The sequence below is a fragment of the Symphodus melops genome (genome assembly GCF_947650265.1).
Source record: "Symphodus melops genome assembly, chromosome: 16".
Lineage (NCBI taxonomy): Eukaryota > Metazoa > Chordata > Actinopteri > Labriformes > Labridae > Symphodus > Symphodus melops.
The window spans coordinates 13522392-13536873 of record NC_136706.1 but is presented as its reverse complement, the minus strand read 5'-3'; the positions used below and the strand labels follow the sequence as shown (position 1 = coordinate 13536873).

General features: G+C 40.9%; 1 protein-coding gene across 8 annotated transcripts in view; it reads right to left on the bottom strand.

Annotated features, from left to right (window-relative positions):
- Positions 1–2883: 2883 nt before the first annotated feature.
- Positions 2884–14482, bottom strand: part of ank1b (ankyrin 1, erythrocytic b) — a 74476-nt gene continuing 62877 nt past the window's right edge. For 2 of the 8 annotated variants that reach the window (XM_079364178.1, XM_079364180.1), the window contains 8 exons: positions 14046–14177; positions 13685–13843; positions 11616–11687; positions 6088–6748; positions 5832–5967; positions 4378–4449; positions 3693–3788; positions 2884–3462 (listed from right to left, as the gene is read on the bottom strand). In XM_079364178.1, the coding sequence (XP_079220304.1) occupies positions 3720–3788; positions 4378–4449; positions 5832–5967; positions 6088–6748; positions 11616–11687; positions 13685–13843; positions 14046–14177 (1301 nt within the window). In that variant the 3' untranslated portion in view covers positions 2884–3462; positions 3693–3719. Of the gene's footprint in view, positions 3463–3692; positions 3789–4377; positions 4450–5696; positions 5968–6087; positions 6749–11615; positions 11688–13684; positions 13844–14045; positions 14178–14482 lie in introns of all 8 variants that reach the window. The other 6 variants (XM_079364181.1, XM_079364182.1, XM_079364177.1 and 3 more) reach the window with 5 other exon arrangements.

Genomic DNA, 14482 nt, shown 5'->3' with positions numbered 1-14482 from the left:
TTCTTCGCAACACTTACTTTTTTTTTTTACAATACTCTTTCTTAAAATACACCATTGTTGGTTACACATCCTCTCAAGTCACATTCCTGGTCAAATCTCTCTTCTTCCCCCTAATCCAGCAAGGTCTGGAACCAAGCACCGCACAGACACATACATCCAGGCACATTCCAAACATACACGCACTACAAGGTGGAGGACTACAGAGTTAATTTCAGATCACCAATCCAAATGTTTGTAATGATTCACTTTGGAATGGAAAGAGGAGACTCCTTATATTCAATGGAAGTAAAAGTGCTTCATTCATCATTAAACTCAATGTAAAATGAGTTCTGTATGAATATACTTCTAGATATGTTTAACTGGTAGGCTATCTCGTACTAATCAGGATCAGTTCAAGTTATATTTTCCGTAAATTGCATTTCCCACAATATAGTCTTATTCTCAAAGCTTTCTCCAAATATGTCTACAGCTTTGGTGGAAGTTGACAAAGACGACCAAGCTCTGTACCTATTTAAGTCCCAGCCTCACAGCTGGTAGAACAATAAAGCAGACTCAAATGTCTTATCTGTTTTGTTAGCACATACTAGTAGTGTTTGTCTCATTACACCAGATTGTGTCTTTGCAGTTACTGTCTTGTTTGGATCTTTTATGGCTGGGTCTACATTTCAAATTGAGGAAGACTTTAATTGAGAACTCCCAACATGTATTTTGTATCAAATTAAACTGTCCTCTTTGGCTTTTTTTTGTTAAACATATTTTTTAAACCTTTTCAGTTCTTTTTGTTTTCATCACTAGTCACACATTAACAAGGAGAAATGTCAGTGGTCACTTCGCCTCCCTGGAAGCGAAGGTCTTATTTGAATCAAAAAGGACACCTCCACATGCACATTCGCTCACTCACCATCACACATCCTGCCTCATCCACCCTCCCCACCCCCACCCTTGTGAATCCCGAAACACTGCCTAATTGTCCCCGGAACGGAAGCCGAACTCTGAAGCACTCACTTCATGTCCCGTGCTTGATTTTGAGAGGAGGACTTGGAACTTAAAAAAAATATTATAATAATAATTTTGATTCTGACAGAGCAGAACTAAAAACCTGAGTGGAGTTACAGTGAAAAATGTGATATGTAATAAACATGTGCTATATCTGATGAGGTTCTCGTGCACGGTTTGGGCATGGCTAGTATGTGCACGTGCAATGTGTGACTAATGACTACATTCATTCATTCAGTGTCTCACTCATTCAGGCTACAGTAGCATATACAGTACTTAAATATTGTGTATTTTCCAGAAAGATGTGTGCTACTATGACATGACCCCTTCATAGTGCCAACTGCCATCAGTTTCATGCATAAAGTAAGTGATGAGGGGTGGTTTACAAGAATATGAATATGACACGCTAAAAACAAACTTATATACCCAATATAAGACAATGCAAAAAGAAGGTTTCCCCCTTACAGCAGCAGCACCCTTATTGATAGATATTAGTGTGATATTGACATATCCTGGTTTATAGTTTGCTACGTTAGGTGCTGAAAAAAAAAAAAAACCCAGAAAAAATAAAAATAAATCCTAAACAATCCATCTCAGGCCTTCCACACTGCTACCGCTGAGTCATCTGCTCTTGCATCCGTGACTGTGTTTCACATCACGGTCGATAGAACCTTTTAGATACAGTAGCAGCTCCATATCAGCACGGCAGCTGTTCCATCCAGATGCTGCGTCTGTGTTCACACGGGAGTTCAGTCAGTTACCCCTTTCAGTTTCGCTCTCTTATGATAGACATACAGAACTGCAGCTTTCTTCTTTCATCGTCGTCGTTATGGGTATTATTGCTGTTGCAAACTCGAACAATCGCTGTCCTCTGACATTTTGACCTAGAAATGATTGTTTCACGATGTCATGGGTATCTGATTATGTGTGAATATATACTGTGCTTTTGTTGGTTTATATAAATGTTTGTGTGTCTTGACAGTTCACGAGTCTGGGGTCGGTGATAACGAGACGATCACAGTGCTAGCTGTCTGTCCTCACTGCACAGTTCCATTCATATGTGGTAGCGTCACATGGTTTTACACTGCCTATACCATTTAACAAGAAGTCAATCCTCACACAAATCAGATCCTCCAAGATCTCCCTATTCTTACAGGTGAAATTTTGACACTGTGGCCGTATAGCCGTTGCAAACAGACAACGAGATTGGACATGCAAACTTTTTCTTTATCGGACGGAGGAGTTAAATGTTGATGGAGATTTCACTGCATATTGACAGAGGCTACTGATAGAGATTGAGGATCAAGATGAAGTGTGCTACTGGAAGAACTGATGGAAGAAGGTAGAAAGGTCTCGAGGGAGGAGAAAGTTAATTTCTTTTTTGTGTTGAAGATCTGCTGCAGAGAGCAAACATATCGACTGACCCCTTTCAAAAGAATGCGTCCCCTCAATGTCTCAAAACGAAATGTCCCCGTAAAACACAAAGAGCTTCAGGGTCCCTACCAAGATTAAACATTGCTGAAAAATAAGGTGGACAAGTTTCAGATAAAAAAAATAAAATAAAATAACAAGAAACAAGCGTTATACGCAAATGAATAGACGTCAACACACAGAGACAGGAACACTTACAAGCGAGGGGAGTGCTGAGTCTTTCTCCTTCCAGCACTGAGCACGCCATGACATCACAGGGGAAAGGCCAATTGTGACCCGTGTCTCAGAACAGAGCCAGAAGCTAGGAACACATGCGGTAAGAGAAGAATACACGCCCACATACACACACATACACACACTGACACATGTCCACGTAGCATATAGTGCATATATCACATTGCGAATAATCAGGGAAAAGGTCCAGCGAAAGAAGCATTGGAGGCTTAGCTGTATATCGAACCATCCTTTTGGGGACTTTTTTTTTTTTTTTTTGGCTTTGTGTTTTTGGACTCAACTTGCTTGCCACTTTAGTTAAGAGGGTGGGGATTAGGTCCTTAAACGACGTGTCCAAAGTGTTGGCCAGCCCCGCTCCTTGTACCCCTTCAGTTCGAAGATAATGACAGTTCAAAATGTCAAAGGGCATGCACCAGCAGTCATCATGCGATAACAGTTCACAGGAAGCACTTTTTTGTTGCTTTTTTTTTTCTTGGATGTTTTACTGACATTAATGTTTTTTTTTTTGTAAAAAAAAAACCAAACAAACAAAAAAAAAAAAGAATCTTCATGCCATAGTTTAGTTGATGTTTTTCTTTACAAATGTTATAAAACTACAAGTTTAACTCCTCTTTATTCCCCCCTCTGTCTCTTTTCTTTTGTGGTGCTCCATGGTCACATAGAGGATGATTCTGTGTTTGTCACTTTGTAGTTTGCATTTCTTAAGTCTTTGTGTCTCTCTTCCTCGACTCCCTTTGTTCATTTCCATCTTCGGTCTGGTTGTGTTTTTTTGGAGGATGGTTTGGCAGTGGCTTTCCGGTCCTGGAAAACAGAGAGAGAAACCATTAATCCAAAAAAAACAAAAACAAAAAAAACCAGGCTAAATTATTTTTGACTCCCATTACAAACACATAATCAGAGTAGTGAATGTTTTGAACATTTATAGAACAGCATGTGATAGGATATTGAGCTCTATCAGAGTCAAATATGTCGCCATACAGGCGTATTTCCAAGCACTGGGTTTGCACAAGTGCTTGCTGAGTGTCCCATACCTGGAGGACTGGGGTAGTATTTGTATTTCAGTGTTTAACCCTCCGCAGACTGGTGCGCTGCACTGACTGAGAACCCTTTCTCACATCCACCCCCACCTGGAGCAAGGAGGGAGGGAGGAGGGAAAGAAACAACACTTGGACCAGTTAACTCCTGACGCCTCTTAAAGTAACCAGAGCAGGAAACCAACTGATCTCCACCGGCCAGCCAATGAGGGTTGCTGCAGTCCTAGCTGTAATGTCATTACAAGCACTAGTACTTTAGCCAATCAGTTGGAGATAGATAATTTTCCAGAATACTTCACTGCTTTGGGGGCATTGTCTCATACACAAAATGAATATACAACTGTAAAAACCTTTAACTAATGATGACAATAATGGGGAATGGTGATTATGTGCCACTTTCATTGGAACAGTCAATGAGGTATGACATTATATTTTTAATGTCCAAATATGAAGTTTACATTATTTTCTTTTTGGCGTCCACAACAGATTTGTGGTTGTTGTTTTTTTGTCAAATCTGCTGACGCGGAAAAAAGTATTTTAAACCAACATTTGGCTGGTGGCTACTGTTAATTTCCCACCCTTTCTTCCAAACTTTGTGACTAATCTAACAAAATGTGACTATGCTTAGGTTAAGAGATTGTGTTGATTTGACTGTATGAACAGCGTAAACATTTTGACCAACCTTTCTCGCGAGCATCTTGCCCTGTTCAGAAGCAAACTGTGCCTCAGCAACAAAGTCCTCTTTCTCCTCTCTCTGAACAAAATGACACAGAAAGGAAACGTTAGAAGCTGAACAATAAAAATAACACAGAACATGTTTCCACCAAAAGTGCCAGGAACTTTAGATCTCAGGAACTACTTTTCAAGGAACTAAATGTTTTTCATCCACCTGGTGTTGTCTGAGTATTCATTCTGCAGTCTGCATACCAGGGACATTTTAGCAAACATGTCTTACAGTGACATCTATTGGAGTTGAATTTTTGCACAAGACAATGCTACCACATAAAAGGACACTTTACCATTGGAAACTACAGTTTCCTTTTCATCATCTGTCTACCTAAGCTTTCTGTGCTTTTGATATGTACAAGCACATCAATGTTCTGTGTTGAAACAAAAAGCTACAGGTCAGTTTTTAGGAACTAAATGAACTAATTAAAGTCAAAGTTTATATCATGTCATGCATGGTAAAAAAAGATATTTTTCTCTTATAATGGACAAAGTTGTTTATATACTTCCACAAGCTGAAGTGTAAAGACTAGTTATATTAATCTTATAGATGCTTCCTCCTTATATTGTGAATTTCATTGTTGTGCAGATGATGCTGAACTCAGTAGACCTGGTTGACCTGCAGTTCAGCAACTCAGACAAAACAGAGGTAATTTAAACACCTAATGAAACCGTATTCCCCAGAAAATGGTGTTTCTGATGTTATCCTCTTGACATCCAGCAGCAAAGTAACATTTGGAAGTTTAAAGGCCAGAAAAATCAGTGACATCCTGTCTCGCATGATACAAACTAGTTCTTGGATGTTTTACTTTTAAACAGGCCTGTTTCCAATTTGTTATTGTATATATTACCTTATTAGTCTTTTAGTCACTTTAGCTTGTCAAAGATGTAGTGTACTGACAAGAAGAAGGAAAAGACGGCATATATTACTTGCATCCGCTTCTCTGCACAGGTGGAAGCACCTGGAAAGGTTTCTAGTTCCTGGGAAAAGTCCCTGCTTGTGGAAAGTGTTTCTGCATTAAAAATGTAAAAAATTAAAAAAACAACCCCAAACTACTGGACATGGTAGATAAACCTCATGTGTTGCCCCACACAACACATTATTCTGGTCAGGCTCTGTGACATCATCAAAATCATCAGTTCTGATGATTTTTGAATTGTTAAGTGGGACTAAATTTGTTGATGATAACGAAAATACGAAAAGATAAAGGGATGGACAAAGATGTTCCCCCTCCAGGCGCAGGCAGCGGCGGGTGGTTGTCGTGACAACCTGACCTGTCCCCGCATCTGCTCCTGTTCCAAGGCACGTTGGCCCATCTCTTGGTGGGAGAAGCCCAGCCCCTTGTCAAAGGGCTGCGTGCCCTGCAGAAGACGCCCGCGCAGCACATAAGAGTAACCCGTGTCACACACCGGAGTCAGAAGAGCCTCCTGGGCCACTCGCAAGCCTGGCATGCTGCCGTCACGTCCTGATGACACTGAGCCCACCCAGCTCTGCAGGGAATCCTTGTCTGGTAAGTAAGGTTGAAATGCTCCACCGCCCACCATACTGGAAACCGAAATGGAAATAAATCAAAAACAGGGAGCAGAAGAGCAATAATATCAGAGATATGTTGTATTTTGGCAACAAGATTCATTCAGATATAGTATATAGAGTAAGCCAACCTACCGGTTATCTCCATTGTGCTCTGAAGCTCGACCCAGTCCAGAAATCTCACATCGTTGAGCATACACCTGCTGGCCTGTAACAACAGAAATTCCTTCCACTGAACCCAGCCCCAGATTTTCACCTCCCCCTTGAGCCCCTCCTCCTGCAGAAAGGGCCTCTCCTCTCCTTCTTTCCAACCTCTGACCTCCCAGTTGGCCATTTAAGTTGACCTTGGGAACAGCGCCACTGGCTCTCACCCTGTCCCTTTCTGCCAGGGCTGCTGCCGGCTCCTGTGGCGCCTCCTCCTCCTCAACCTCCACTTCCTCCTCCTCCTCCTCCTCCTCTTCCTCCTCCAGTTCCATGATTGAGCCGCTGGCCCCGCTGGCTCCGCTGCTCGGGCGACCCATGCTGTAGGGCAGGGATAGGGTTGCGCCCTCTGAGTCATCGGCTCGACTACTGCCTTCCAGTGACGAGTCCTCTACTGTGACCAGAGAGGGACTGACCCCTGCTGGCCACACCTGAACGTCCGACATCTCCATTAGCGTGTCTTCCTCTGTGGTAGCAATTGGGGCACATTCAAGGCTTGAGACTTCCTGCCAGTAGGGCTCTATGCCCAGCGGAGATGGCAAGCTGTATTGCATGGAGGCCGGGGACAGCAGCTCCTCCTGCACCAGCCCATAACCTGAAGGGAAGACAGGGGCGAGACAAGAGAAAGACTAACACCACGCAGGCACAGCTACGGGGAGGATGGGGAGGTGGCAGATTGACTTGTTTCTTCAACCAGTGAGGAAAACAGTGGTGCCCTGCCCTGTCCCAATATACCAGGAAAGAGTGCTGAGTCTGTCTTTTTGAGCAAAACAATTTAAAAAATGTGGTCTCTCTCTTGAAATGTGACCAGCTGTCTGCCCTCAGAACATCCCATCTCGTGTCTTTATTGAGTTAATCTGATTTCAGTTTGAAAGGTATAACACCTTGTCTTTCATTTCAAGTTTGTTTTTTTTTGTCATTGGGACACAGCAGTAAGAGTGAGGTTAGAGGAAATTTGTGCGTCAATCATTGTCTGTGAGGTGAATGGTGAAGGGCTCTAGTCTGCAACCATCTAAGAAAGGGAATCTGCAGAACAGACACTGTGTGGATTTAAAGGGGAAAAAAAGGGTGAGGTTATAAAGAGCACTGGTCATTGGGTTGGCACGATGAAAATGTAGCATTAGTAAATCACTATTTCAAGAAAATGTTCCAATCCGTACTAAAACTTAAGCTCATTAAGAGAAAAGAAAACACAAAATCTCAATGGAGGCTGTAGGATTTACCAAAGGCGAAAAATGAAAGGACTTTATCTGGACAGTAATTGCAACATGTTCAATTTGGTAGTTGCGTATGCCTGTATGTTTTCAGATGCTTTTAGCAAGGCACATTGCTCTGGATCACTGTTTGTGTTGATTGGCCGCTACAGAGACTTGGTGTTTGTAATAATGAGAAAGTATTTCAGACAGCCTAATAGATTAGGTTATCTTTTTATAGTTATAAGTTTTTAGTAAACCATCTCCATTATCGTTCCAACCCTTCTTGTACGTTTTTTTTTTCTTTTTTAATCAGAGTAAGCAGCATCTTGCACATTTTAAGTGGAAAATGCAAGTTACTGTTGCTCTTGCATTCTCCTGTGGTTACACTTAAGTCATGCGTTCATATGTTTGCATCCCCAGAATAAAAAAAAAAGTTCACTATGCACACTCTCTTCCACACACCATGTCGACACACACTAATACATACAGACACGCACATAGACAAGCTGATCCTGTCCAAATATTTTTCAAATGTACTGTATGTCCCTGCAGATGAAGGCTATTTACAATTTTATATCCTGGATTTCAGCCTTTTCCCAACTGCTCTGTGGATATTTATAAAAAAGATTCACTATACTCTAATAATATTTCTTTGAAAAAATGAATGAATTAACGAAGAATTAATATAATAAATAAAGGAAAATAAAATATTTTTGACTTTTAACAAAACATTTAGTTTACTTTGGTTTAATTAACAAGACGTCCCTCTGCAACAACACATGAGGCTCATACAAACACACTACCAAATACACAACTACATTACATATTTTTCTAATGTTATATATTGTTCATTTAGGTCCAAAGGAGTAGGTAGAAGAATACTATTGTCAATCTATTTATTCATCTATCTGTCCATCATTTTATCTATCCATCAAATCATCCATCCACCAATCTAACCACCCACCCATTAAACCACCCATCGAACCATCCATCCACAAATCTATTCATCCATCCACCAATCTATATTATCGTTCCATATTATCGTTATATATGTGTGTGTTCTTTCATACGAGATTAATAAGAGCTTTTGTATAACAGGTGTTTATTTTCCCTTTTAATAACTAGGCTGATTTGCTTTTTGATTCATTATATTCAATCTACCTGTAAGTTTTATAATCATACATGAATACTTTTAATACTTGGCTTAAAGTCAAATTAAAAGTGCAATGTAAAGTTTGATACTTTGGAAAGTTATGGGCATAAAGTTGAACAACCATATATCATGTTACTGTTACAGGTTTGGATCGGGGATCATAGGATTAAATCAAATATTATTGGTAAGTTTTTGAATCAATGAATTCAGATGAATGACATCGGGTGACATTGGTCAGTAAAGAAGTACTTCACCCTCTAGATGTGCTGTCAATTGCCAAGCTAATGGTAAAACCACACACATTTAAAAACTAAAATCGAACAATCTTGACAGCAGCGGGGCTGAGGTGGAGCTTTGGAAAAAAAAAAAAAAAAGGGAATAAGTGTGACAGTAACCATAACGGTTTAATGACAAACATTCCAGGTAGTTTTGACCTTGTCAAAACTTGACTTATAATAGAGATTTTAAAAAAAAAAAGAAATATTGATAAAAGCTAAATATTCAGTAACACCTGTCATTATCCTGATCAGGTTGAGACAAAGGAAGGACACAGTAAGAACTACATTTTAGAGCCCCATCTATTTCAAACACAATAATAATAATAATGATAATACTGTATATCTATCAGTAAATTTACCGTGTAGAAAAAACTTCTATGTATAAATTCTTAGACAGAAAGTCGGTGGCATCGCTAAAAATATACTATGATTAAATCGGACAGTTTAGCATTAGAATGGATTTTTACCAACTTCTTTTTCACCAGAAGAAAATAGTCAATTGTTGTTATAACAACTGCAGTTAAAGAAACATGAATGGGTGAAATACCTCTTTACTGAATAACCTACCATCTCTCAATGTGTCTGTGAGTGAGCGTGAGTGCGTTTGTGTGTTTCTGGGATGGTACAGGGCCAGGAAAATGAGGGGGTGGCGTCAGAATGAGGTGGACAAAGAGGGGATGAGTTATGATTAGGATGAGAGTTAGAATGGAATAAGTTGAATCTGGGTTAGCCTTTCCCTTCAGTCCTGCCTTTAAAACACAAACACAAACACACACACACACACACACGCACACACACACTAGTGTCAAAGGCACACGATGTAGTGAAGCACCCCACAAAGACAAAAACAACAACAACAAAAACAGACAAAAAGGCACAACACGCTGTACCACTGTACACAAACTCACAATACTGCACTCATATTCAAACACAGATGAGGACACACATGTTTTGGCTCGCAGTTTTAAAATCAGTCACAAACACTCAAGCCGATACAATAACACACCTTAAATCAATGTTCCTTCTGGCAGATAACATTCAGAAAATGTTAACAGTGAGTCTGTGATCAGACCCGGGCAAAGCAAAGGTCAAGAAATTTAATTTTGTTTGAAATGTCACGAGAGACAGAATTTATTTTACTTTTTGTCAGCCCTAAACATAACGTTGCATACAACTGTCAAAATATCTGCAATAATAAAACAGCTGTGTATATTAGACAAATGTGCTGAAGAGTGATTTAAAGTAAGCCATTTTTGCCCGTGAATGAGGGACACCTCACAGCAACATTATACGATGATCGTTCTACGCGTGTGATCACGTTTTACAGCACAGCATCAAAAGACACACCATTTATTTTACAGTAAAATAAAGAAAATCATTTTTTTGTTTTTTGTTTTGTTATAAAGCATTAAAAACAAGACTGAAAATACACCCATTGGACAGAGAAAAAAAAACATTTTACACAGTGAAGAACACTTCATACATTGAAAGCATGCCATGCACATAAAAGTCACAATAAAGCAATCCCTCACTGCTGGTTACTGTACAGACACTGACTAAAAGGCACACTGACTCAACCTGGGTAATTTTTTTTTTTTTTTTATAAAAATATGAAACTAAGCCTGTTTTTGTCTTGCATGCAATCTGAACAAAAAATATTCACACATAAAGTCCTTGCTGAACTAAATAAAGGGACTATCTTTAACACACAAGAACAAAAATGCATCAATATACAAAAGCCAAGGTCAGAATCAGATACACACGCACACACATTTGCATATACACACACACAAACAGATACTGTAACAGAAAGACGTGCAGCATGCGCATGCACAAACAGTAGTACACACACAGAGCTGGATTGAGAGAGGAAGAGGAGGAGGAGAGGGTCCCCGCTCGACTGAACGAGGGAGGAGCACGGGAAAAATAAGATGACAAGAGAAGAAGAGGAGGCCCAGAGGTCAACATGAGGTCATATGAGGTCAGAGGTCGGACAGGAAGAGCTGTGAGGAAGAAGAGCAGGAGAGGGAGCAAGGAGGAGGAGGAGCAGGGCGGCTGGGCAGCAGATATGACATGTCATAAGTTCAGAGACAGAGGGAGAGTGGGATAGAGAGAGAGAGAGAGAGAGAGAGAGAGAGATTGTCCTGAGCATAAGACACAATTGAAAGACGACAGATAATAAAGTCTGCTGTCGGTCGACAAAAGTCAAAATGAAATTCTGTCTTGTTCTCAGGGAAAGAAAGAGTCAGACAGAACAAAAGAGGGAGGGAGAGAAACAAGGTATGAAGGCCCAGAGAACACTATCATCCGTCTACTTGCCACATTTTTGACTTAAGTATCCATCCCAGACATTTACACACACATATGCACACATACACACACATGAATGTATGTGTGTGCTGTACACACACACTCACAGTTACACAAGTAATCCAAAAAAGTCTCCTTGTTTTAAAATCTGCCATTACCCAAATGTTCTATGTTTTCATGTTTGGCCTTCAAAATGTGACTTAACCTTTTCAGTAACAGCAAAAAAGGGAAACGTCTCCTCTTTTCTCATATTAAGTGGAACAAACAAGAACCATCATGTTTAGGGCTCAAGTATGAGGTGTGAAACGAAACCATGACTTTTGCTCCGGTGAGGAATGCACAGAGGCGGTGTTAGTGCATGCTGCAAAGGTCGGGTTCATGGTGGGAGAATGACACCATTCCTCAGACCTCAACACATCGTCTGAGATTTATCATCTCCTTCATCATCATCATCATCATCATCATCATCATGTACATGTCAAGAGCAGCAAACCACCATGCAGCCCAAGTTCAACTTTAACTTACCCCGTCTGAAAAATGGGGGTCTAATAACTCGTGGCTTGTGCACTAGGCGCGACAGCCTTGTGTCCGTGGCCTCTTGTAGAGCAACAGAGACAAGGCATAATGGCTGTTACCCACAGTCAATGGAAGGAGGGGGGGGGGGGGGTTTCACACGTGGAGAGTATAATTTAAAACAACAGTTCACCTCATTGTTTTGAAGAAATGTGGCTCAGAATTTTAGCAGCGCTGACTAAACCAACTAAAACATTTGTTTACCACAAAGGGAGTTGAGCAAACATCTTAAGGAGTACTATTTTTTTTCATTAAGACACTCAATTAAATTCTTAATTATTATTTTAAAAAAAGCTAGTCATTATAATAATACATTGGACTAATAGAGCATTTGTGTAAATACGGAACAACAACGAAACCAAAAAAAAAAAGAAATAATACGAGAAGGGAACAAAAACCTTAAATCTAATTATTCATGAATTAATGGTACAGCCATGCAACCATTATGAAGTAAAACTTATAACAAACATGGTGAATGGTCTGCTTTAGCAAATTCCTGTATTCCTGTGAACGTTCCATTTCTGATAATTGTGATTCAAATTTTAAATTCACCCTAAAATAAAAAAGCCAGAACCTGTGGACTTGTATAACCATTAGTGGATTAAGTAAGACTTAATTATTAACATAAATGCATTTCAAACTGGCATTTTATACTCTACAGCAAAATGCTCTCATTGTGGTAACATGGTTTAGTAAGTGTAAGTGTAAGTGTACAGAATACAAAAGTCATTAGCTTGCTGAAGAGTGCAGCGGGTTGTTTAATGTGTGAAGTAAAGTGGGGTAGTTCATTGTTCAGTTTTAAATATATTGATCGGATTACTGAGGGCCTGATTCACAGAAGGACGGCAGGGCTTTTTCCACACTGCAAAGACGGCGCAGAGGAGCCGAAACAGACTGATTCACAAAACACAGACATACCGAGAGTTGAATGAACCCCTAACCTGCACAAGCAGAGCCACACACATCTCTGTACATCAGTGCTGTTTATGTGCTGTTTACTTTAATGAGCTACTAAGCAGTCATTTGGGGCACAATTACGACCCTTTCCATGCAAATCAACTTTGATGCAAAAACAGCTCAATTTGCAAACACCGGCGATAATGGCCACAGAGGAGGATAATTATCATCAGTGGAGACTAGTATCTACGCCACTGTTCTTAAAAGAAACCTCATGTGCAAACGCTGCAGGGGTCAGGAAAACTATTCCACTTCTGTGTGGCTTAAAAATAAATGATGTTACTATTATGAACATACTACAACCCTTGTCTAAATCAGCCTGGGGCTGTCAGCTGCTCCGCGTGACAGACAGGGGCGCCTCCAGGGTCTGTTGGGACTTGAGGCAAACATTCAATGGGGGTCCCCTTTCAACCAGCTTACATTATTATTTCCCCAGGCAATAATGCACGCGACACTTTGCAGGGCATTGACAGTAAGTGCTGTCAGATGTGGCCCCATCCTTCTGTCATTGCAAAATGTGCACATTTGAGGCAATGTTGTGGTATAAAGTTTGTCAGCTGTTGGGGGGGGGGGGGGGGGGGGGGGGGTGCACTGGCCAGGGGCCCCCAAGCAGTTGCCTGCAGTGCCTGTTGACAAGCAATGCCTCTGCTAGCAGATACAGGCCTGCACACATGATCCACATGTGTGGAGACGTCTGGAGCCGCTGTGAGTGACAATGCGAGTGCTGGTTTTTTTTTTCATCTTCTTTTTCTGCCTCCCAGCTCCGTCATATGATAGCGCAGCTCCGCACCGAGTAAAGTTGCAGAGCAGCTTCTTTCCATACTGAGACGCAAAACAAGACTAAACCGAATGGAGCAGGTCAACTTTAGTTATTTTAGCACCTGAATGTCATTATGTGCTCGGTATCGAATATGCTTTGTGAATTCGACCTGAGAGTGAGCAGATAGCAGGAGCAAATGATGAACTTTTTATTTTTTTGGCGCTGTTAGCAGCTGCATTTCATTCTTAGTGAAATCAGGCCCTGGATGTCTTTTAATGGTTTTTGACGTGTTTGTGAGCCTTACCATTGATGACACTCGGGGACAGCAGGGTGGAGTCACGGTCACTGAGTCGACAGGCGCCCTCTTCTAAAGAACCTGGTGCTGGTTGTGGAGCCTGACCCTCCAGAGACGTGACGATGTCTGCACGGTCAATGTTTTTCAGAGCAGTGTACAGGCTTTCCACTAGGGGGAGCAAAAACATAGAGACTGGTTGGAAACAGATGAAAGAAATAAAGGAGCAGAGAGGTTTGTGGACATGAGGACAGGACAGTGTTCTATGGAAACATAACCCGAGAGATTAAGTTTCCTCTAAACTGATTAATAAAAGCTGATTTCAGTGGCTGGCACATCATTTCTACTTGATCTACAGTCTTATGGGACTTACTCTTGGCCCTTTTGCCTTCTCTGCTGGCCCACAGGCTGAGCAAGGCCGAGCTTTGGTCCAGAAGTGAATTGGGATTCTCCACACGGATTCTATTGATATCATCCACGCCAAACTGAAGCTCACGTGCCAACTCTAGCAAATGAAAGAAAAAAAAAATCAAATGCATAAATAAACAATACCTGCAGATAGAGAAGGAGATATTGCACTATGGGGTACAGCCCTCTGTGCAGTCTTCAGGACCCTGAGCCATTATGCCTTCTAGCTTACAGTTCGGATAACAGCGTTAAGAGGAGGGACATTCTCTTCATACATAAGAGACGATGCAGCATCATCTCTAGTGCTGGAGTTTGAAGTAGTACCATGGTAGGCAAAAACACTTGGAGAGGGACATGTCAGAATTAAGTTACAGTTTCTTGTAAAGCTGTGATCTCCTCTTG